We start from the raw sequence: 23,115 nt of genomic DNA, 5'->3' as shown, positions 1-23,115 counted from the left end.
TCGAGTATTAGGATAGAAGAAAGCACACGAGACACGATAGGATCACCTATATCCTCGATATCCATATCACGTGCATCATCCTACTTGGACATCTGCAACCCTATACCCGTATGGATATCCCGAGTATGCGTTGAACATCAAGTGTGTACTACGTGATCATCATACATATACAGAAACATTTTTTTTTTCGCTAGTATTACAGATGCATTAGGCTCGCATAACGTCGCAACGATCTTCCCATCGAACTAATCAAATCCATTAGCCCTATCTTTCGATCCACTCGCAAGATATCCTTGAACGTATTTCAGTCCTTTCGAAATATTCGTTTAAAAATCTTCGCGCGATAGTAAATAATTATTATTGATTGTCATTTTTAAAGACGACATAGTCCCGAGACTCATCACCGTCCATTACCATTCACCACGAATAAGAAAATACAGATACGTTGCGTTCGTCAACGTGACGACACGTGTTTATATCTTACGAACATCCAATCGCACTAGGATATCATGCGAACAGGTATTTCGGTGCTGAATCGATCCCCTCGGAGATCGATTGTCGAGCTTGCTCGAGTTTCCAAACGGTAAGCATTCCCCGTCGATCAGGACTCTATATAAGACGAAATTTTCTCTCGGACGATCAAACGGAAAGATTCTTTCGCGTTCAAGAAAGCGCAACATCCCTCGAGACTCGTCAATGTCCTGTCACTCGTCAACTGCGTGGCGCCAGAAGCATTCGCGGCACCAGGACTGCATAACCGCGGAAAGGGATTCGCACGAACCTCCGGGATCTCGAATCTAGGGATGAACGCGTATTCCGCTCCAGCTAGAATACCAGGACGCTAGTAACGATTCACCATCGTGGACGTTGTTCTCGTGTTTTTGCGCAGTTTCTAGAAGATTAATCAGATAGGAATTTAAGAAAACGTCGCGGAAGATTCGTTCGAAATAAGGAGGAACGTTTGAAATTGTCAATAGGTTTAAATATCTATTCGCAATGTTAAACGCAGAAAACGTATTAATTTAAGGTTTCAGAAGAGAAGAATGGAAACGAGACGCAAGATACCACGTTTCTTTGTCGTTCGACTTTGTTATTTTTCATCGAACGTATCCCGCCTTCTATACATCTTAATTTCGCCTGTGTATCACAGGCGATCATAAAACGAGTGGCGCATGCTGCCGAAAAAAATTCCAGATATTCGGATGGATTTCCGATAACAGACAACACGTCTATATGTACACAGTGTATATAGTACGCTACTCTGTGGCCACCCTTGAATGAAACAAATATTGATTCGCTTCGCGAATCGGCGGCTCGCAAAATTCCCTATTTTTCGTACCATTAATGTTTCGAACGAGTGCCTAGAATTCTGTATTTTTTAGAGGATGAGCCGAACGATCGGTTCGGTGGTCGTTGTACAGAAAAAAATGCTTGGTAAATTCTGAAAGGGTTTAAATGAGAGTTCTATCGGATGGTAAGCATTCGCGGAGATTGCAAGCGGACGAGTTAACGTCAAAGCGTACACGCCGAGTCGCACACCAGGATACCAGCCGCAAAGCGGAGACACGCGTTTCTATTACTCGACCACTCGTAATCGATCGAACAGGCTGATCTTTAGTCAATCCAGTAGTTTTATTTGAGACTTCTTCCCCGAGATATATACCGTTGGAAATTCGTTGGATCGCCTCAAGGATGTAATCACTGTGACGGACAACCACGGTATTTCATTTCCGTAGGATCAAGTTTTATCTGAGATGCGCGAATTTTTAAAACAAGCTTTTTCTCAACAAATTCGCTAAACAATGTCAACCACTTTGTTTCTACTTGCAACGTCGGGTGAGTTCTAAACACGTTGCAAGTTGTAAAAATACCGTTGATTCAATTTTTAAAGAAAACTCGTGGCAACGTTAACGATGACTCCGGCGCAAAGGGTGTAACGGTATCATACCCTCGAGCGTGCCTAGTAATTATCTCTGCTGAAAAAAAAAAGTTGGTGGACGATGTTCCACGAGCACCGATATAGCTAAAAGTATCACCGAGTTATCGCTCAAAAGAAACAATGTTCGCTGCCTCTTAAAACCCGGCAGCCTCTGGGCGTTTAAGTCCTCAAACCGTTCTAATTGAGGTTCCTCCTCGTTACCGCGAAAGAGTTACCGGAAACAATGGTTGGAACAAGTAGATGACAATTGCACGTAGCAAGCAAGCATCCTCCCTAACAAAAGCGTGCCTACCGGTCCTCGTTTTGGCTATCTCTCTCCGTCTCCTTCTTACTTCTCGTCTCCGCTATTGTTCCCTCGCTACCGCAACGAGCGTCAGCGTCAGGTAACGAGTAACGAAGCGTCCTTCGTGCCTCTCGAGATATCGAGACAGCTAGCCCGAAACGTTCTCTCGAATACCGGATAAGAGTAAACTTCTAGAAAACAACCGCGACAAGACCACCGAAGATTAAGTCGTTGGAAAACCACGCGAACGCTTTTCGATGTGAAACGATCATGCGACACGTTCATCGGCCGTTTAGTTCATCGAATGTTCTCCATCGATCGGCCACGTTCTTTCTTTGGTAGATATGGAACGTAAAATTCAGGCACGTGTACGAAGAAAGCGACGTACGCTTCACGATTCTGTTCGTTCTGTTCCGTTCTGTTCCTAAGATTCGGCACACGACTACTTACGAGCGCCGACAGGCGACTACTTGCAATCTCGACGAAATTTTCCACGTCGATGTCATTACGCCTTTATTGGTAACGATCGAACGCGAATCAAACGTTTTTCAATTAACTCTGTTTATCTACTAAGTCCTAGCGTTCGATAGCTATTTTCGAGGGCCATTATCACCGACCGGCAGTATCGCGGCAATTTATAGACAACGCTCGTAGCGCGAAAGCAACCGAGTATCCGTGCAATTACCGGCGAACATCCGTAATTATTTTAATGATCGCCACGAATCGATAGCATCGAAAGTCTGGCCGACGAGTTTCGATTTACGAAACTAATTTAATTAGTGCTTTAAGCGCGATGCACACGATTGCAGATAGTAGAAGGGCGATGGTTACCGGGGAGCGAGGTGTCGAGGATACGGAGGTCAGGCTTTCACGATAAAGCCATTAACGGTACAATTAGCCGTACGCTGAAATTTTTAATAGAGAAGCGAGCCCCGTGAAAAGATTTCTACCTAATTTCGCGAGAAAGGGTGAAAGAACGAAGGAAACGGGAAATCCTCGGTTCGAACGCGGTAGAGACAGAGGAGCCCGTGGAATTGCACAGAAGAAAGGAAAAAAAACGAGCCGAAGCCGACTACGCGGAGAGTTACTCGCCTCTCATTTTGCTCGAGTGCACTCGCGAACGGGGAAACATTTCAATTAATTACTGCGTAATTAAAATATGAAAAAGTAGTCATTACCCCGCGTTTCCACGTCGGTTACTTGGACAACTTTCCTGCTTGTCGCTCCCCTTTCCCTGGTCCTTTCCGCTCTTTCCTTTCGTTCTCCTCGGCATCCATTCGGTAAGAATCGCTTCATCTTCCTTCCGACACGTTTGTTTCTCTCGTCTTTCGTCGCTCTTCTCCTCGTTCCACCCTTTCCGCGATCCTGACTTTCGGATATTTCATTCTCCCATTTCATTTTCCCGACACAGATAATCCGTGGGCGAGCGCGCTCGCGCGAGTGTCGCGTCCTCGTCATCACGGGCATTAATTATGCACGTGTCAGGTAACCTCCGAGTGGTTACCGGGTAAGCAGCTTGCTAGACGCGCGCCGTGTGCATCGTGTACATGCAGAAGTAAACACTTTTCCGAGACGTACTCACGCTTGACCCGTCACCGACGAACTCTTCGTCGACGATCCCGAGGCGATCTAACCGCGTCGCGTCATCTTGCCTATAAAGGTTTTCGTAGAAAAACGCCGAGTTTTTCCAAGAAAATTATAACCGTTTGGCCGGCCGATTGGAAAAATTGCAACGAATGGTCAACGGCTCGTTCGGTAGCCGCACGGTGGACTAAGCAAACCACCGACCGAAGGGGATCGGAATATCTCGATCTTGTTCAACCTACATCTTGACTTGTATCCCGCAAAGGTAAACAGAATCGCGTGAGTAAATTGTAAAAAGTGAAAGATCGCATCGACTACGCATCGAAACGTGGAAAATCGGTGTTTATTCGCGTATGCGTGTATACGAACCGAGACACGGAAGAGCGCGTTTGCATGGTATTCTGTTGCAACATAATAGCATCGAGCAAAAGGGGTCGAGCTGTTGCGGATGTGAAAATAAGCCTTAATCCGTTGTGTTAGCCCTGCCGTGAGTAGATCGCTCGTTCCGGAGAAACAGGAGTGGCTCGGTCGACGAGCCCCCGCCTGCTACACGGTGCTAACTTTTCAATCTCGGTCGAATAATCCGTCGGAAAGCCCCGCGGTTACCTCGGCAACGATCTGGCCTCTCATTGGCCCGTCGGTATTCTACCGACTCTCTCTCCCCTCTTCTCTTCACCCTTCTCTCTATCTTCTTCCAGGCTACCCTGCTGTTATCCATCTTTCGTTCCATCACCCTCTTCTAGCGATGGGACTAATTCCATTTAGCGTTTGCAACCTCGTTGTCACCACCGATAGCGTCACCATCTTCGGTGTAACGCTCTTTCTCGCGTAACTTCATCCAACGAGAATTAGGATAAAAAGTTGCTCTTACGTTATAAAAATATACCAGCTGGATCGTGTGAATCTGCAAGAAATACGATCGTCGAGGAAATCGCAAACGCTTTAAATTTCTCTGAAATCGAACGCGATTCTACGTCAAGGTACTCCAAACACCAGCAACGTGCAAATACTATTCGCAAAGTCCATGTTACTCGCGAGAATGTCGCATCCATCGCTATCCCTTTCTCCCTTGATCTATTTCGCTTCAACTTGCTTCGCCTATCTCTTTTCACCATCTGGTATTTTATCTATCTTCTCGTGGCTGGGCGCTTCGTCTCTGTTCGCCGTGTTAGCATCCATTCGTCTCCGTTGGAGCTTCCTCTCTCGGCTTCTCACGGCGTTTCGCTGACTCTCTCCGCAAACTGCAAAGCCACCCCCTCCGTTGGTACATACCTAACCTTTAGTCACTGGTTCTCCTTGCTCCTACCGACCGGCACTCCCCGGCGCACTTAGCCCCGTGGTTAACTTCAATGAGCGGATAACAAGCCACCCCTCGACTTTGCCCTGTAATATTCGCTCGTATAAATGGACCCGCGGCTTTGTCAAATCAACTGTCGCTTGTAAACAAGCAACCCTCTCACGGCATCGATGCTTGCCGCGCGAATCTACACCGTCTTCGTGGTATCTTCGCGACGCCCTGCCGACGCGACTTTAGTGCCCATTGCCAAGCGCCGTTTCTCCTTTGAAACCGTTTCCTAAAGATCCGAGATCCGACCTAGGAGAGTCGCCTAGCAGCTTTGGTAGTTTTCTCCTCCCGTTCTTTTCTCCTTTTCGATTTCACTGGTTTCGAGATCGCCGCCGAAACTAGGTGCTATGAATCGAACGAACGATGGGAATTATCGGAGAAGAGTGTTCTCGAGCACGAAGGAAGCTACGATTATCGAACGATTCGAGCTATTTCCTTATCTTTCGATACGCGAAATTAACGAACGATTCGAGGACCCGCACGAAAATTCACGGATTATTAATTTAAAGAGAAGAATTTTCTTCGTTTAATACCACGTGACGACGAATTATTCGTATTCGTTGCCGGTCTCGCGAGAGCATTCTCGTTTAATTCCTTAACGAGGACGCGGACGGTTTCGCTGGAATCTCGTTACAACGAGAGAAACGGGGGATGTTCTCCCGGCATCGAGGGACGTTCTGCGTCGTCTCGCCGAGTCCCGAGCATTACCGTAACGTAAACGAGCCAATCAGCTGTCTTTGTGCCGGCAATCATCCTTTGATTACACGGCACTTAACTCGAAAACAGGGTCGCGATTCTATCGGACGATCATTTTCGTCTTTGACAAAATAGCAGGGGCTTTGGATAAATCGCGTAAAAGCAACTATCCTTGAAATAACTCGTGCACGAGCTTAACTTGGCAACTAGAAGCGAAGTAAGCTCGTTAAAAAGCGTTACGAAGGTTAACTCGTCTTATTCTTTGCACGTCCTTGAATCTATGCAAATGCGAAGGAACAGCGAGCGCTAGGAAAAAGTTCTCGCTGAAATAATAATCGTTGCCGTAGGCTGGAGAAAAAGAGGATTTTTGTGCTCGGTGGAATCGCGGCGTTCGCCATGGAAACACACGCGTCGAAACTCGAAAGTGGCCATGGGGTAAGAGTGCCTTGTACGAGGCACTGAAGAGTCCGCAGTTATAGGAGGCGAACAAACAGGGCCGACTTTCAATCGTAATTGGAACCGCGGGAGCCTGACCAACGTCCGTGTTCAAGCACTCTTTTTCCCATAACCATCATTCTTCGAGAGTGTCTCCTGCTCTGCGCGAAAGAAGAAACACAATAGGCTGTATACCCGGCTACGGAATTCTGCCGAATTTTACCCCGTATACTTCGACAAACTTTCCAATTGTTTCTACTTAGCGAATCGACATACGACGTTTCTCGATCAACCTCTCGAATTACCGATCTTCGACGACTTCACAAAGGATACAAATTCGGCAAAACTAATTAAGCAAACTACGATATGTAGGAGTACTCGTTTGAGGCAACGATTATACCTTGCTAAGAAAATATGTAGTATTTTGTGTTTGCGTTTAATGTAACAGAAAGGCGGGTAAATCGCCGAGCTTCTGATTCCTCTTTTTGTCTCTGAAATAACGCGCCTCGGTGTCTTGGAAACGTTGCGGAGCGTTGTTAGTGAAAGACGTATAGAAACGATGAGAAGCGGCTGAAAAGGAGGGTATAAATAAATGCTGATACATTCGAGGAGAAACGAGAACGTATACACCGAGCCCTTTTACTGTCTTTTAATCCATGGTCTCGTAGAAATGGACCAAGCAAATACACCCTACCGTCTTTCATCTTTCCTTTTATTCGCGTACATTTTTTCTCGAGAGGAAAACACCACGAGAATCAGTCTTTATACCATTGGTCGAGCAGCTTAAGAATCGACCGTTCTTGCGATTTAAAAAAGATGCTCGAGCAGGAAAAAAGAAAGATATCCACGGTAAAACACGCCGGAAGCAAGGCAGATCCGATACGTGGAAACATCGAAGCATCGAAACATCGAAACATCGAAACATCGAAACATCGAAGCATCGAAGCATCGAGTAGAATTGTTAGTCGCTATAAACAGAGTCGTTCGTTCCGATCACACCCTTTTCTTTCTGAATGGAAAACGAGCTGGCTTCCCTCTCGTTTTTCGCGAATACGGCACTGGACGATGCTGCTCCGCGCGCAGAATATTCAGATCGACAGTTATATTCACACGCGTGGTCGCACCTCAATGGATTTTGCTTTTCCCGCGATTGTTAACGATTTCGAAGCCCTCGCGGCATCGTGGTTTTGATCCGCCAACCCCTTCTATCCCTCCCATCCTGGACTCGCGACTCGCTCTTCGGCTCTCACTGTTCTAAATCGCTTCACCGTGATCCCCTTCACTGTTTTTTTATCCGTATTTACCAATTCGTCTCGACTCGATCGCGACTATCTATTATTGATAATCATTCGGACTCGGTAACTTTCGCCGGATAAAACTTCGCTTCGTCTCGCTCGCGCCAACTTGATTCACACTCGCCCACCTTCCACGGCAACGAAACCTTTTCTCGAATAATTACGACGCTTTGTTCTCCCCGGCGCATCCGATATTGTGTGAAAAGTAATCGACGCGCGAATTTTAGTAGATAAGTAGACTCTCGTAGGAAGACACAAGAAACTTTTTATTAAATACTATCGGGAAATAAAAAAAGATGAAAGAAATTACATATTATCGTATTGTAACGGTAAAACTTTATTCCTACGATGGATTCTAACATCACGGAAACATGATCGAAGCAACACGTTGGTATCAAAAATTATCGAATCGTAAGTGCGGCACTAGGTAACGCGGACTCTTAAGTCGGAATAAACGTTTCTCCTAAGTAGTCGTTTCATTGGTTTCATATTATGTACGAATTCGTTAAGAGAACAAGCATACTTGCTTCGGCAAATACGTGTACCAGACAAAGATAATCAAATAGAAGTCGATAATTGATCAAAAAGAATATGTATACCTATACATAGATAAATTATCTCGTCAATGCGCAGGTAAATGCGAGTAAAATAAGTAAAACGTAATGTAATTTTCTTCCGTCGAGGAGAATGGAATATTTAAGAAATCTTCTTAATTCATAATTTTACTTTTTTCTTACATTTAGATCCCTCGCATATTTTCTCACATTCTGCGTTCCGTTATTTACTCGTAATTACCGTATATGACGGCCCGTTCATAAAAGTCGTAACACAGCAGTACCAATCTGGTATAAGTTGTTCTTTTATTATCGTCGCTATTAAATTTATATATTGTACATAGATGCATACGTACATATAGATTTATCTAAAAACTGTTATTTTCCTGTTTGTAACACAATACCGCTCGATGGTATTTTATCTAAAAATTACCTTTAGTCTTATTAATGATCTAATTTTTTCAATCCATCCCTATCTTTTTTCCTTTTATTGTCACAGTACAAATCCTTACGAGCCACCGCTGCTAATGTACATATCGCGAGTTTAAATTCGGTATTTACGATTATTATCGTACGCTCATCGGATTTACACTTTAATACCAAGATACGCGTAAGTCGTCATACACGCTAGGCTGTATTTAGTCTTAAATCGCACATAGATCGCCAAAAGTATTTGATTCGGCATCGTAGTAATAGTAACGTAAGACTTTTCCTTTTCCTAACTCGCCCCATACCAAGGGCTAATTATGTAATTCCCGTGCTGTATCGCATAACCAAACGTTAAGAGCACGACACAATACTTCAATGCTGGTGCATTTTGTCTAGTTTGTCTAGTATAAGGTTTTTGTTTGTTAACTTTTGTTCGTTATGTTTATCGTAACTTGACAGGATAAACGTTCGTTTTCCAAAGAAAAAGATATACCGCAATTGCAACAATTCGGTAGGTGTATTAAAATTGGTACGGTATATGCGACGGTACATTCGATCGGAAAGATCGAAGATGACGCGCAAAATCTTTTACAATTTTTATCGGAGAGTCGTTACGTACATAGGAAACTTCTATACAAATAGGCGATGATATACTTTTTACCAATAAATCTGTATTTATTTTTATACCGCTGTACACACATTACGGTACGTATTACGAGATTAAACGAATCAAAGCGTATTATTTGCATAGCTATTACGTACGTCGTTCATTAGGTAATCTTGATACGCAGCGGGAAGTGTAATTGAACGTGTTTCTATCTCTGATCTGTGATCGTTCCCCCAGAAGATCGGAAAGACAAATTCACCCCGAATCGAATCCTATTTGTCCAACGCGGCCAGAGGTGGCTGCATCCAGATGAAATTTCGCGTCCCAAAGGGGAACAAATATTGCAAATTACCGATAACAATCAGCCGACAAGGGGTGGTGATTTCGAGGTAATTCGAATCAAACCCTCCGCTCTAATTTCCATTGATTTATTTCCGTTGTCTAAATCGCGACAGATGCGATCAACCGTGCTACTCTCTTGGCGCAAGAAATTACTCGGTTAAAATTTATATAGTGCCTTCGTTAATCACACATACGCGAACATACGCGTGCATATAATCGACGACACAGTTTCAGATTCGATAATTAACACCTCCGAAGCGAGATATCGGAGGAAACAGGGACGATCGTTATTCCAATTCGATCGGAGGAAACTCGGTGTCGCGTTAAAAGTCGTGCCGCGAAGAGCCGCTAATCACCAAAATTATCACGAGCATCTTTGTTTTCGCAGCTCAACGCCACTCGATTTATCCCGTCTTCATGCATTTATTCCGGCGTTTCCGCGATCCCGAGGTCCTTTTTCAGCGAGCAGCACGAAGAAGACGGCCAGCCGCTTTGCCGCCCCTTGAATTAATTCCCTGCATACGTTAATCTTAATGAATTCACAAACGCGCCCCATCGTGTCCGACTCTAGGGGCACATCGGCGAGGGTTCCGCTTACAGGTGCCAGCACGCAAACTCGAGGCCACGAGGCGAGCCATTAAAATACCAGCCTGTATACACGCCGACTCTCCTTCTTTCTGCACGTCGCATTTATGCGACGCCACGCGACGTCGCGTTGCCGAAAATTGCACGACCGCCCACCCCCCTTTCTTCTTACGTTTCGTCACCGGTCGATAGACTAAACATTTATTTATATGCTCGTTATAACGAGACCCTTTCGATATTCGACGATATTCGAAAGAAAGATGATTTTAAACAAGATATCGCGATAGTCGTTGCGATTGAAAAGCACTGTGACTTATTAAAATTTGTTTTTAACGGAATTACAAAGACGCGAAAGTGCATAGGAAAAGAGAGATCGAGGAGAGACGATGGAGGAGAGATTCGGGGAATTCGTTAATTAAGCAATGCGAAAGGAATAGAAGGTTGGCGTGCTATTTGCGGATGTAAAAGGGCTGGCCGTGTACATAGGCGCGTGTTTTTATTCTAGATCGACGAGAATTCAGCGTGGATGATTTTGCAGGACGCGAAATATTTAGGTATAGAAAGCGGTAGATGCGGGACCATAGAGTCGCAGGAATACCACAGGAAGATAAGTAGCGACGCGGTGAATAGACTAACGGGGCGCTGCAAAAGCCGAGAACGAAGAAAAGGGAGTGAAAGGGGATAGGCGGTGTCGAGGATTGGTGGTTTTATGCATCATGCATATTTACGCTCACATACTAGCTGTAGAAGATGACGAAGCGGGCCGACGAGGGTTCGGCAAATTGCGAGCACCGTATTTATGCAAATGCCTGCGCATTCGCGTTGCACCTTGCGCCACCTTCTTTACCGATCTTTCACTCAGCAAATTGACTTCGTTAGAATCTGCTCCGAATTTTCCTCGAATTCTATACGTTATCGGAGAGAAAAAAAAGGAGCCACAAAGGGAGAAGAAAGAGGGAAGGATAAAGTCAAGGAAGAAACGGGGAAACCACGAAACTCGGATAGATGGAAATATCGCGTGGAAAAATGAAAAATCCCGTTGCCAGATTTGTTTGGGATTTTCTTCTTCGCGGGCGGTGTTGACTCGCGGCGCGGAAAAGCCAGAGCCGGAAAAGGGAAAAGGGAGCGCAGAGAGAAGGCGAGAAAACGCGACCGTTAAGCCGCCCCCGGGGAGAACAATCACGATATCGCGGCGAGCGACGCGTTCTCTATACCAGGAGGAACGTTTCACATCCAATTTGTTCCTCTCGTTTCGCGGTAATCGCTCGCCAATGACTTTCTGCCCCTCGTTCCCTCCTTTTCGGAGTTCGATGCTCGTCAGGCCGTACGCTTTTCACGAAGCGTGCACCGAGATCCTGCCACCCACGAAGCCCTTCGGTTCTCGTTGCACCTCGTCCGTGTGTTTCGTAAGGGTTGTCGCTGGAGCCAACCCCCTTTGCGCAAGCCGCTTTTCATCGACCAATCGACGTCGAGCCGTCGCGACTTCCACCCCTCGACGTCGAGTTAGCTCGACCAATCGGCTAGTCGCCGCGGACACGGTACGGGGGTGGCGTGGCGCTACCACCTCCAAAATGGCTGCGAAATCGCGCGAGCATTAGACAGTCCGTTCAAAATAAACGGGCGGATTAATTGAAGCGGGGTGGCGCGGGGCTTGTTCGACGCAACCCCAGGCCTAACTCGCGTGGTAACTCTTCCTCCACCCCCACCTTGATATTCAGCAACGTGCGCCTGTCAAGGAGTATGACGACGATACCAGGCTCGGACTGGCACATCCGGTCATCCCCCGTGATCCTCGACGACGCAGAACGACGCCGAGCGTCCACACGTTAGCATGAAACTCGACTCGTCCGTAACTGAGGTGTTCTCGCGCCGACAAACGATTCCGGCTCGGCTGGTTCGCGCGATCCTCTTCCTCTAAGCGGAATCGTTGTTTTCCACGGTTGTTTCGTTCGTTTTTCTCGTCAAGGTGTAACGATGCAGGAGCACAAGTCCTTTCTTATAAGGGATCTTCTGGGTGATGTTCTGTCCGAGCGGGTGCACGGTGAGTTTGATCGTACGAATCGCCCCTTCTTCGGTCTATAGTGTCGTCCTTTAAATATTATCCGTATACGCGGAATCTCTGCGACGCGTATAAATAATCTTATCGTCTTTTTTCTTGCGCGATTTTTCTCCCAGAAAATCGAGATTTTTCGAAGAAAAAAAATTAAGCAAAGAAGTTTGCAGCGCGCTAACGAATCCCTGACTCGGTTCGAGGTTGAGTAATTAAAAAGTCAAGATTTTTATTGTACGCGATAGCGGTCGCGTGGCTTGTCGCCAGGATTCTCGTTACACGGTATCCCGCAGAGCGGCCCTATTAATTTTAGCCAAGCGCCCCGACAGGGTAGCGCCCCATTATCGACGATCCTACAGATGGTCCGAGCTGCGGAAGGATTCGTTAGTTCTCGTTAGTGCGAATTTTCATCGTTCGTCGTCGGCGATTATCGCGTCCTGCTGCGTCTCGACGCCTTTATTGGCCAATCACGATCGGATACCGACCGTTCTAGTAATTGAGATCGTTTACCGTTAACCAAAAGCAATCGCGATCGTCCGATCAGCCGAGGATTTGCCGGCATTGTTCGGGTAATAGGCTTTGAATCTATTTTTCGGCTAATGGGAACGCAGCAGAACGCAGATCCGACGAGATTGGATTGGATTTCGTGGAATTTAGTTCGCGTAACAACTGGCGCGTGTAATTTGACTCGTGCACGCGCGTACAACTAAAGATACGTTATTTCAGAAGATTCGGAGGACGATTCTGCCGTACATTCCGATTCCGAGGACACGATCGACCCAGGAAGTAGCCCTTGCACTCGACTGGAGAGTCCTCCGCCGGCTCTGTCGCCATCGCCGGCACCAGCGACTTCCGGCAAATCTTGCGGCACGACGAGCGGTCCTCCAAGCGGCAGAAAACCCAGAAGAAGGCGAACGGCATTCACCCACGCTCAACTCGCTTATCTGGAACGAAAGTTTCGCTGTCAAAAGTATCTGAGCGTGGCGGATCGCAGCGACGTCGCCGACGCGTTGTCGCTGTCCGAGACTCAAGTGAAAACCTGGTACCAGAACAGAAGGTCGTTTTACTTTTACTTTTACGACTATCTCGTTCGACGATTCATTGAAACGCAACCTTTTGCCACAGAACGAAATGGAAGCGACAGAACCAACTGCGACTGGAACAACTTCGACATCAAGCTACGGTGGAAAAGGAGCTGCTCGTGCGAGGAGTAGGACTCCATCATGGCAGCATAGACGCTTATTGTCCACCTTACAACGCTCAGACCCAAACGCAGAGTCATCCGCCTCCACCGCCACCGCCGCCGGCGCCGTCCACCGCTTCCACCGCCGCGTTTCTCTCCACGGCCGCAGCCCTCTTCCGAAACGTCACTTACGTTCACGGATGTCCCCTTTAACCCGGCCGAACGCCGCGGTTTCAGGATCGTTTCTGCCTTCTGGCCGCCGGCGTCGGCAGCCCATCTCTCTCCGAAACGTCCGTTTCGGACGATTCCGAACCACCGGTGGAACCACCGTCGCCGATGGATCCGATCGGACCTCGATGTGCCCGAACTTCCGATCCCGAATCGCAATGGTTCGCGGCAGTCGCTGTTCTTTTCCATCGAATTCTTCGGCCTGCGTTTCGCTACATCGCACGTGCGCGCGAAAAAAGTCTCGCGACCGCTAGTTCGATTATATCCTGGTACAAAACATCACGCGCTACTATCTCCGATACAGTGAAGTGCGCGTGAACCACGAAACGCGGATGTAAACGCGGACAAGGAAAATCTCGTTCGCGGTAATCGCGCGTACCACGTTTCAGGAGTTCTTCGCGACTCCCTTCCTGGGATGGAACTCTTCGAAGATTCCGTGCTCCGCATTGGACTTGTTTCCGAGAGCTAATTCCTGCATGCGAAACAGTGTACATATGTAATTACGAAGTTGATCGGTAGTCGTAGTCGCTTTGTTTTCGTTCGCGACGACGAAAGGGGAAGGGATGAACGAAACGATATCGGAAATCGTGGTGTTTCGAGGATCTGTTTCCATCGTTCCACGAACTTTCGCTTGTTCCAGTCGAAGTAAGAACAAACCCGTAATATCCAGGTTCATATCCAGGAAACATGTTCCTTTTACTCGGAACGAACGAAGAGATCTAGTTGAGTCGATAGCGAGTCGAATTCCGTAGATGTGTCATAGGATGTTAGGTAACTGTAATCGGGAAACGGGCGAAAACGACGTTTACTACGACGCGTTCGATGCTCCGCGGTACAAACGTTTTCCCCTGTTTCCCGCAATCACTGGCCAATTTTCACTTAGAGATCTAGTTCGCTAACGTTCACCGCTGATAATCCATCACTTTCTCCAGTTAGTCGACGATTTTTCGTCAACCGATGAATTCTTGTAGATAAATAAATTATTATCGAACAAAAACATCGCCTTGTAATTGTTCCTTTCACGCGCCACGCAGTTGCTTTCGTTTTCAACGATATCGAACAAGGTTTTCTCTATTCTCGTCCGTTTTATTCTTTTTTTTCACGCTGTGGTAAACATCGAGTTTACCATGACGAATCGAGAGTAGATCAACGGGGAACGACAGTTGTTTTTCCGTCAGTCACGGACGATATCGCGAAAGAAGGTGCGCACACGCGGAGGCGAAAATCGGGCTTTTTTATTTGGACAAACGGCAACAGTAACGAGCCCCGTAACGGGAAGACCAATTCGCGCGTGACAATGGGCACGTGGCCAGAAACAGCGATTCGCAATCCCCGGCAGAAAGTAATTGGCTGAAACCGATACAAGTCGAGTGGTACTGGCACTCGTGGCTGGAATTGGCTGGCGGATTTAATTGAACGGAATCGACGAGAAAGAGCGAGAACGAGTATATACCTGTGCGAGAACGCGGGCGAAAGAACGAGAAGGACGAAGGAAAAGAGAAAGATCGCGAAGAGAACGGTCGCGATCGTCAGGATGATTTTTTCGCCAGCCGATCGCCGACTCTATCGTTAATTGGAGAAAAAGTGAGAAGAACAAGAGAGGGAGGAATCGAGAAGAGGAGAACGAAAAGTGCACGATCTCTTTACACGGATGATTAGACTGCATTAAGCGAATTTCGAACGATCTCGCGTAACGACGTCGTTAATCACTCTCCTTTGGTAGCGTTGGCGAACGTTATCGAAAGACTCTCCACGGGAGATCGAATTTCTCTGAAACGATTCTCTTTGATTTTCTTCGAAATCGAACGGCGATCCTAAGAAGTCGCGGTGTATCGCGACGAGATGAATGGAAGCATAATTGGGGGAAAAGGCGCGTGGAAAGTTCAAAGGACTCGTGAAGCGCGCAAGGACGTTTCGTTTGATAAGAAGAAATTGTTGCGCGACGACGACGACGAGTCGTGCAACCACGAATCGTCAACTTTCTCTCGTCGAGTTACGCCGCGAAAACGACGAAGAAAAAGGGAAGGGAAGCCGGAATGGGAGAGACGCTTCTTTCGGGTTCATTCAGAACGAAATAAACCAGCAGACCTTTCGCGTCTGGACGTCGAATAATAAAAAGGAAAAAACAGAGATACATCTAGCCGAGCGTGAAATCACGCGAGCGAAGGAAGAATTCTTGCGACGCTCGTCCCCCTTTTTACCTCTTTCCGCTTCTCTCCGTTCGCCGCGAGCTTGCCGTGCCGTGGATGAAGCCGGGAATCTCTCACGCGTAATTACTTCGCCATAATGAATCGGATATTATTCGTAATAATTTTCTGCCACGCGTATTGTCCCCGACGACGTCCCACGAACGCTTCTAATTTCGTTTCTTAACGCGTTCTTAAGTGGACCCGCGTGTCGCCATCACCGCGATACGTCTCTTTCAAGAGAGATGGCTGCTTCTTCGAAAGCTCTTTCGCGTACGAACGAATTTCTGAAACGAGTCTAATGAGATTTCTCAGATAATTGGACGATCGGAAAAATTATAAAATAATTGGTTCGACAAACGAACATAGAATTATCGCGTTATATACATATAGACGAAGATTCGAGTACGTTCGAGTGCGTTTGAATCGTGTAAACGGCCGTAATTTACTCGTGGATCACTGCCTCGATTCGAATCGTCTATTCTCTATTGAAACGGCCGCGATAAAGGATCCTCGGTGAATCCCGTGCAAAGGAGTCGCGTACGCAGGGACTCGAACGAGATATCCTGGGATAAGAGAGAAGTGGCGTCGCGTGCACTCGGCCACGTGCGTATTGTCGTTGAGCGAATCGTGGACGCGCGTGCATACGTGCGTAAGTCGTGTTGGCACTTGGACACGCGCTTCTTATCCCTCTTCGGTTTACGATGCGCGTCTCCCTTCTGCCCGACCGAGAACGGCGTCGTTAAATACTTCAACGGGGGGCCTCCCTGCGTGTCTTCGAAATCGTTCCTACTCTTACATACACCTTTGAAACCCGCACCCTCCACGCCTATAACCACGTGCCTTTTAACGCGATTCTCCCGATCGGTGATTAACGGTATCCCCGATATCGTTCTAGCAGAGACGTTCTAGCGGAGAAGACATTCCTTTCTTACGAGAAAAGGCCGAATCATTCTAGGATACACTGTTATTTGTATCAAGATTGTGAAAATCGGCGAGATAGGAAAAGACGTAGTCGAGAAAGCAGGACCTCGTTTAAAATGGAAGCAAAGGGTAGGCGCGGATGCCGATAATAAACAAGGACGAGTAAAGGGGCGAGGCGAACGCCGAAAGGAGGAGCGAAATTCTTTAGAGGGAAAAAAAAAACGGCGGAGTAATTGCTGGAGAAACCGAGGAAGAGAGGGAAATGGAGGAGAGTAGCGAAAAGGGATCGTGGCTCCGTTGGTGGAAGGCAAAAAGCAGAAGTAAAAGGAGTCGACTGTGACGAGGCTAGCGGGGGAGAATGGGGGGAAAGATGGAATCGCAAGAAGCAAGGATGAGCGGAAAAAGAGAGGAGGACGGAAAACGAGAAAGAGAAAGGCGAGAGCGATGGAGGGTGCAAGGTGCAGGGTGCAGAGTGTACGCGGGCAGGGCCGAGTGTAACGAAGCTCCGACTTTTTAATTGGAATATATTCAGAAAGCGGAACGCCTTTTCATCGCGGGACTCGATGCACTGAATACGGCCTGAATCAACGCGGAATCAACCGCGCTTGCAACGAGCCTGCTGTGCACCTGCAAATCGGGCCGCGTCTCTGCATTTATACGTAACGGATGCATAGCAGCCGCATAAAATAACCCGCGAAAATGCGGATCCGGCACTCTTCTCCCGACCAACCTTCTCCACCTCTTCTCCTGTTTTTTTACCACGGCTCGCCGATATCCGCCAACGTATAATCACCCTGAAAATACGATAAGCGCGACACGATCGCCTCCTGGTCTACTCCTTCTATCCGAATTGCTTTTCACTCCCGAATGTCAAAAATTGCCTCTTTTTCCAATATCGTTCCTCGAGAAACTTCCAGGCTCGAAGATTTTACAAAGTGACAGCTAGACTGTTTCTTAAGCAGAGGCTATCGATGTAACTTCTCTAGATTCAAGTAGATTTTCAAAGCAGCATCCTATCGTTATTTAATACGCCGATAGTCGTTCGCGTTGCATGACAAGAGCAAGCTAGTCGAACACGATGCAACCGTGCGTCGCTTTCGCTGGATTTATTCCAGCGGAGGGGTCGCAACACCTATTCGCCGTGTAAAGGTAGAGGCTATGGCAGCTTCAATTTAATGGGCTGTTTGCTTGCAAATTGTGGTATTGCTAAAGGGCAACAAACAATTCACAACTCGTTTTAACTACCGCATTTCAATTCCAAGAAGCCTCAAGTCCCTCTGGCAAGTGTTACATTTACATAATTGTCTCTTGCTCCGTTTCCCGTTCGTAAAACCGCGCGTCTTTACCCTCCACGACGCTTATTTCTCTCATCAACTCCTTATACATATTTGCTATACACCTTTTCAACAATTTAGTACCTGTAAAAATGTCGCTCTCTTAATATTTCTAGCAATTTTTTCCGTCAATTTAAGAGCAACGAAAATTCTAATCTTTATTATTTGAAAATAGTATATTTTTATTCGTTGTTAATTTCGATTATATCGATATATAAAATAACATAGCATTTATTTTTCTTTCGTATTTCAAAAAAAGAAATGCCCCGGGTGAGGATCGAACTCACGACCTTAAGATTATGAGACTTACGCGCTGCCTACTGCGCTACCGAGGCTTCGAAAGGCTAAGTTTACTTAACATATTTTTCCGACATATTTTTAATCGCATTAAGATTATGTTAAATACGCTAATACTATAAATTTATATTCTTAACGTTGTGTACTCATCGGTATTATATATGTAAAGGGAATGTAAAATTATAAATGTAAATGTCCAATATATATGACATGTACGTATTTCAAATATCAGAATACGATTCATGACAATTTGATCAAGATGTCGCCACATAATGGATATTAGGATTTAGGGTCTTTAAACTAGAGCTTTTTAATATTGGTATTGATACAATCGTTAAATTCTAGAGTACGGAAGGATTCTGAATGTAAACTGTCAAAACAGTTTTTGTGAGATCTCTTTTTCAAGAACTTCTAAATCAACGCAGGGGTAAGACAATATAGGGTAATATGACAGACACTGAAAGTTTACGAGAAGCAATTGCACAATACGAACAACAGGTATGAATTACTATTTCATCGACGTTGTACAAGGAAATCGTATAACCTTTCGAATAACTCGTATACCTGCTTCATTTTTTAATTAATGGAGTACGCTTAATTTTTCTGTTCTAAATATCGTTTTGCCATACCAGCTAGCTCAAGTTCAAGCGACTTTGTCCGTGACTACGCAAGAAGCGGATAGGGAGAATTTATTAAGTTTACAATCGGACATACAAGAGCTTATTGCTTTAACAAAAAAAAGTTTACAAGGTGTTGAAACTTCTAGCGAAGATTTGGACGACGACGACGATGATGATGATATTGACGATATTGATGATATGGACGATCCATTGGAAAAAGAATATGCCTTATTCAAGGTGATTTTTCTTTCAACAAGCAAATTGTTAAAGAAAAGAAAAAGATAGAAACATAAAAGATCCAGCAAAGTAATATTTCGTTCTATATAAATTCATTAGGCAGAACTGGAGAAAACTTCCAATGAATCTCGGAGTAAAGAGCCGGATAAACAAGATGACGGAGCTTCAAATAACATAGAAGTCAGTATGCAAGTATTCTGTATGGCATAGAAATGACACAATTATACGGTGGAAGTTCATCTTGTAGGATGAGTTGAGGCAGCTTGAAGGCATGAAATGTCGAGCTCCCCATGGTAGCAGTTGGGGTGGCATTGGTTATCATAATGCTATGATATGTTCTGTTTATCAGAATGACAGCACAGAAATAAAAAATATGCAAGATATAAAGGTAAGAAAAGAATTAGATAGAAAATCACAATTACGTCTAAGTTAATTGCTAATTCCAATGTATCCTTCTAACAAAGTCAGCAGGGAACAGATAACTTCCTTTATCCACATCCATATTATGTAATTCTAAGGATTTATGTATATGCTATTATCTAGGTCAGGGTATTTTTTCTAAATCCAACGCATAAAGAAATGCTTCCGTGTCCTTATTATTTGGATGGGAAATGTAAATTTTCTGACGAAGATTGTAGATTTTCGCATGGAGAATTGGTGCCATTATCTAGTATACAAGAATATAGGTAAATGAATCTGTTGATATTCGATAGCGACGTACAAAGATCAACAGCATGATATTTATTTGCAGAGAACCAGACTTTCAAAGTATAAAGATGGGTAGTAGGGTATTAGCAAAGCAAAAGAATCAATTATGGCACAGGTGCATCGTGTTAAAAATGCCAGAAAAAGAAGGAGATGTTTTCAGAATTAAGTTTGAAGCAAACGGTAATATCGTAGAAGTTTTCTTACAAGATCTTTTACCGCTTGGTACGTATCTTGCAAAGTAATTGTATATTCGAATTTTATTCTTTCGCATTTATTTCACTTTATTGTTACAGATGATGCTGATTTGGAAATGTCAGATACGTCTGAAGACAGCGACGGTGAAAGTGACTCGACAGAGTATCCTAAAGAAGAAACAGTTCATAAATCTCTTCTCACGGTCGAAAGCAACATGCCGTTAGGAAATTGGGAGAAACATACGCGCGGGATAGGTAGCAAATTAATGGCTCAAATGGGATATGTATTGGGCACTGGTCTTGGAAAGTATTCAGATGGCAGAATAGAACCAGTTGAAGCAACGGTACTGCCAGCTGGTAAATCTTTAGGTATGTATATTTTGTATCATTGTTTCTATATATAAATGCTTTGTATATGAAAAAAATGTGGTTTTAGATCATTGTATGGAATTGCGAGAAAATGCCGGAGGGGATGAAAATTTATTTTCCGTAGAACGTAGAATGCGAAAGCAACAACAGAAGTTGGAACAGCAAAGACAAAAACAGTATCAGAGGGAAAAGGAACGAGAAGAAAACAATGTGTTTAATTTTATAAATGCAACCTTGGGTGATAAACGTACGTCTAAGAAAATTTTACTAAATTCGCTAGATATTATCTCTACCATTTATTATTTATTATTTAGTATATATTATCTCTAAATAATTTTTTGCAGCTAAATCGGACGCAAGAAATATTTCAAAAGGTAAAAGTAGCCTTAAAACAGAATCAAATCGACAACTAAATGTAGCAAGTTTCCAAATTGGAGAAAATATTTTAAGACTGGAAAGGGAATCGGCAAAATTGAAAGAATCATTGTCAAGGCATACAAAAGGAAGTGTTCATTATAATAATATTGTAATGAAGTATAATGAGAAACAAAAGGAACTTGTTGGTTTAAGAGCATCTGAAAAAAGTATCGCTGCTGAACAAGATCAACGAAAGAACAGAGCTAAATTATCAATATTTTGATGTACATATGTTTACAATTTTAACTTTCTACAAGAAATTAGCTTATGTATTGTATGTATTAATTATTATGTGTAAAAAAAAATATAAATAAATAAAACTTATAATATAACACTAATTAATAATTTTTACGTATCGTATACGATCAAGTTTATATCTCGGTAGTAATAGTTATATGATTCATTTAGTATACCATTCTATATAAGTTTAGCATACCAGTTTATACTTTATTTTGCTTGTCTGTCAATAGATTGCCTTGTCTATTGACGCGGGTACTCCAACATGGCCACATCCAGTGACAAGTACGACATTTTTCAATTATTAAGATAGCTACCGTGTTCTAATGATACTCGTGTTAATTAAAAGTTTCCAGTTTTTATAAATATGGAGTAAAATTGATATTATTCACAGGATCGAAAATTGTGAGGTATGTGGTGGAAATAAAGCAAAGTACACGTGTCCAAAATGTGAGGTTAGAACTTGTTGTCTTCAGTGTGTAAATATTCATAAAAAAGAACTGGAATGTGACGGTATTCGAGACAAAACAAAATTTATACCGTTAAAATCATTCACAGATTTGGATATTTTAAGTGGTAAGCTGTGTGAATTACATAAATATGTATTGTAATTCTTTTAAAATAATTATTTTACAGATTATAGGCTTCTTGAAGAAGTTGGTAGAACAGTTGAACAACTGAAAAGAAATCCATTAAAAAAATGTACACGTCAACTTAATCTACCAATGGTTTGTTAAATTATTTATCTTATTTCTTCCACGACATGACATGTGATGCTTATATTACAACTGTTACCTTTATAGCATCTGAATAAACTAAAAAGAGCTACATTTAAGAGGAATGTTAATTTGCAACTCATGCCACAACATTTTAGTAGACACAAAGATAATACGACATATTTAAATTGGAAAACTGGTGAATTATATTGGAGAATAGAATGGATTTTTCCTCAAGCAGACTGCACAAAATGGGTCACAGAAAGGTAGAATAATTCCTCTTTTTACATTGATACAATATGTATATTATAGTTAATTTCACTGATAATAATAGTATTGTAATAATTATAGGGCTCTAGAATCCACAAGATTATCAATGCTTATAGAAGAGATCTTAGATCCCACTAAATCTGTAGAAAATAAAAATGATATAGAGGAATTAAATTTAAGAAAACTTTTAAATGCGAGACTACAATTTTATCAGGCTGCAGGTTTATCTGGAATAAAAGTCCTTTTAAAGGCAGAAAAAGTTGTAAAATCAGACTTAAAGTAAGTACACTTAATTCTGTATTCTGAAATTCAAATAAAATGCAAGTAACTAAATTGCGTTTTATTACTACAAAATATCTAGGTTTTATGAATTGGATATTAGGCTTTCTTTAAAGGAAAATTTAGAAAATAAAACCATAATTGAATTTCCAACAATATATATAATTCTAAATGATCATTCACATATGTATGAAATTATAGATACTGGTATGTATTTTATGCATAATTCTTATTGTTTTTAAGCTTACAATCAATTTCAGGATATATTAAATAATATTTCAGACGACGAAGATACAAATGCTTCAAAATATAAAGCTAATAATCACAATGCATCAAGGAGGAGGAAAAGAACATACAACAGTCAGACAAATGTGAAGAAAAAAACAAATCCGACTGTAAATTATTTTTTTAATTGTGAATTCTCAGAATCTGACGAGGAAAAATCAAATGATGATCGATAAAACAAGTGTTTATCAAATTTTGATATACCCGTTTATGATGAATTAATTAGAATGTAAGAATAATAGGACACACGATATTTTGTACGCGTAAAAAGTTTTTCAAGTAAATTACGGTGATTTTCCTCGCGTGAATTTAGGTGGATGTACAAATTCAATTTCTTTTTTATTGTAAGTACGATATTTCAATAAACTGATTCAACTGAATCACGTATAAATAGAACAATATTAATGAAAGTTAAATTCTATTGTTACACCTTCGTTGATTCCCCATCCAGAAAAGTAAATATATAAACATTTATGTTCCAGAGAAT

General features: G+C 43.5%; 3 protein-coding genes and 1 non-coding gene across 5 annotated transcripts; 3 read left to right on the top strand and 1 right to left on the bottom strand.

Annotated features, from left to right (window-relative positions):
- Positions 1-11,919: 11,919 nt before the first annotated feature.
- Positions 11,920-14,552, top strand: LOC100649370 (homeobox protein MSX-2). 2 transcript variants are annotated; one of them, XM_048414771.1, is made up of 3 exons: positions 11,920-12,135; positions 12,874-13,201; positions 13,270-14,552. In XM_048414771.1, exons 1-3 carry the CDS (start codon positions 12,069-12,071, stop codon positions 13,538-13,540), a joined length of 666 nt encoding a protein of 221 aa, XP_048270728.1. In that variant the 5' UTR covers positions 11,920-12,068; the 3' UTR covers positions 13,541-14,552. The 2 variants fall into 2 exon arrangements, with proteins under 2 accessions (XP_048270728.1, XP_003394348.1); XM_003394300.4 differs by having other exon boundaries at positions 12,871-13,201.
- Positions 14,553-18,261: 3,709 nt separating this feature from the next.
- TRNAM-CAU lies at positions 18,262-18,334 on the bottom strand. Its single transcript has one exon. It is a non-coding gene; the product is annotated as a tRNA-Met (tRNA).
- A 288-nt stretch (positions 18,335-18,622) lies between these two features.
- On the top strand, positions 18,623-21,173 carry LOC100649050 (zinc finger CCCH-type with G patch domain-containing protein). Its single transcript, XM_003394297.4, has 9 exons — positions 18,623-18,794; positions 18,929-19,153; positions 19,253-19,333; positions 19,401-19,541; positions 19,697-19,839; positions 19,905-20,083; positions 20,155-20,424; positions 20,492-20,671; positions 20,769-21,173. The coding sequence occupies exons 1-9, from the start codon at positions 18,744-18,746 to the stop codon at positions 21,062-21,064; spliced, it is 1,566 nt and encodes a 521-aa protein (XP_003394345.1). The 5' UTR covers positions 18,623-18,743; the 3' UTR covers positions 21,065-21,173.
- A 41-nt stretch (positions 21,174-21,214) lies between these two features.
- Positions 21,215-23,027, top strand: LOC100649491 (box C/D snoRNA protein 1). Its single transcript, XM_003394301.4, has 7 exons — positions 21,215-21,363; positions 21,473-21,654; positions 21,715-21,806; positions 21,882-22,060; positions 22,146-22,343; positions 22,426-22,550; positions 22,626-23,027. The coding sequence occupies exons 1-7, from the start codon at positions 21,344-21,346 to the stop codon at positions 22,802-22,804; spliced, it is 975 nt and encodes a 324-aa protein (XP_003394349.1). The 5' UTR covers positions 21,215-21,343; the 3' UTR covers positions 22,805-23,027.
- Positions 23,028-23,115: the final 88 nt, after the last annotated feature.

The sequence above is a fragment of the Bombus terrestris genome, chromosome 3 (genome assembly GCF_910591885.1).
Source record: "Bombus terrestris chromosome 3, iyBomTerr1.2, whole genome shotgun sequence".
In the NCBI taxonomy this organism is placed as follows: Eukaryota; Metazoa; Arthropoda; class Insecta; order Hymenoptera; family Apidae; genus Bombus; species Bombus terrestris.
This window is presented reverse-complemented; position numbering and strand designations above follow the sequence as displayed.

Excerpts from the sequence above, each read along its gene's own strand:
- LOC100649370 (XM_003394300.4), top strand. The coding sequence starts at position 12,069 with ATGCAGGAGCACAAGTCCTTTCTTATAAGGGATCTTCTGGGTGATGTT. Across the intron at positions 12,136-12,870 it reads TCTGTCCGAGCGGGTGCACG|AAGATTCGGAGGACGATTCT; the intron begins GTGAGTTTGATC and ends ACGTTATTTCAG. Across the intron at positions 13,202-13,269 it reads ACCTGGTACCAGAACAGAAG|AACGAAATGGAAGCGACAGA; the intron begins GTCGTTTTACTT and ends CTTTTGCCACAG.
- LOC100649491 (XM_003394301.4), top strand. The coding sequence starts at position 21,344 with ATGGCCACATCCAGTGACAA. Across the intron at positions 21,807-21,881 it reads GTCAACTTAATCTACCAATG|CATCTGAATAAACTAAAAAG; the intron begins GTTTGTTAAATT and ends TTACCTTTATAG. Across the intron at positions 22,344-22,425 it reads GTTGTAAAATCAGACTTAAA|GTTTTATGAATTGGATATTA; the intron begins GTAAGTACACTT and ends CAAAATATCTAG.
- LOC100649050 (XM_003394297.4), top strand. The coding sequence starts at position 18,744 with ATGACAGACACTGAAAGTTTACGAGAAGCAATTGCACAATACGAACAA. Across the intron at positions 19,334-19,400 it reads GAGCTTCAAATAACATAGAA|GATGAGTTGAGGCAGCTTGA; the intron begins GTCAGTATGCAA and ends TTCATCTTGTAG. Across the intron at positions 20,425-20,491 it reads GCCAGCTGGTAAATCTTTAG|ATCATTGTATGGAATTGCGA; the intron begins GTATGTATATTT and ends ATGTGGTTTTAG.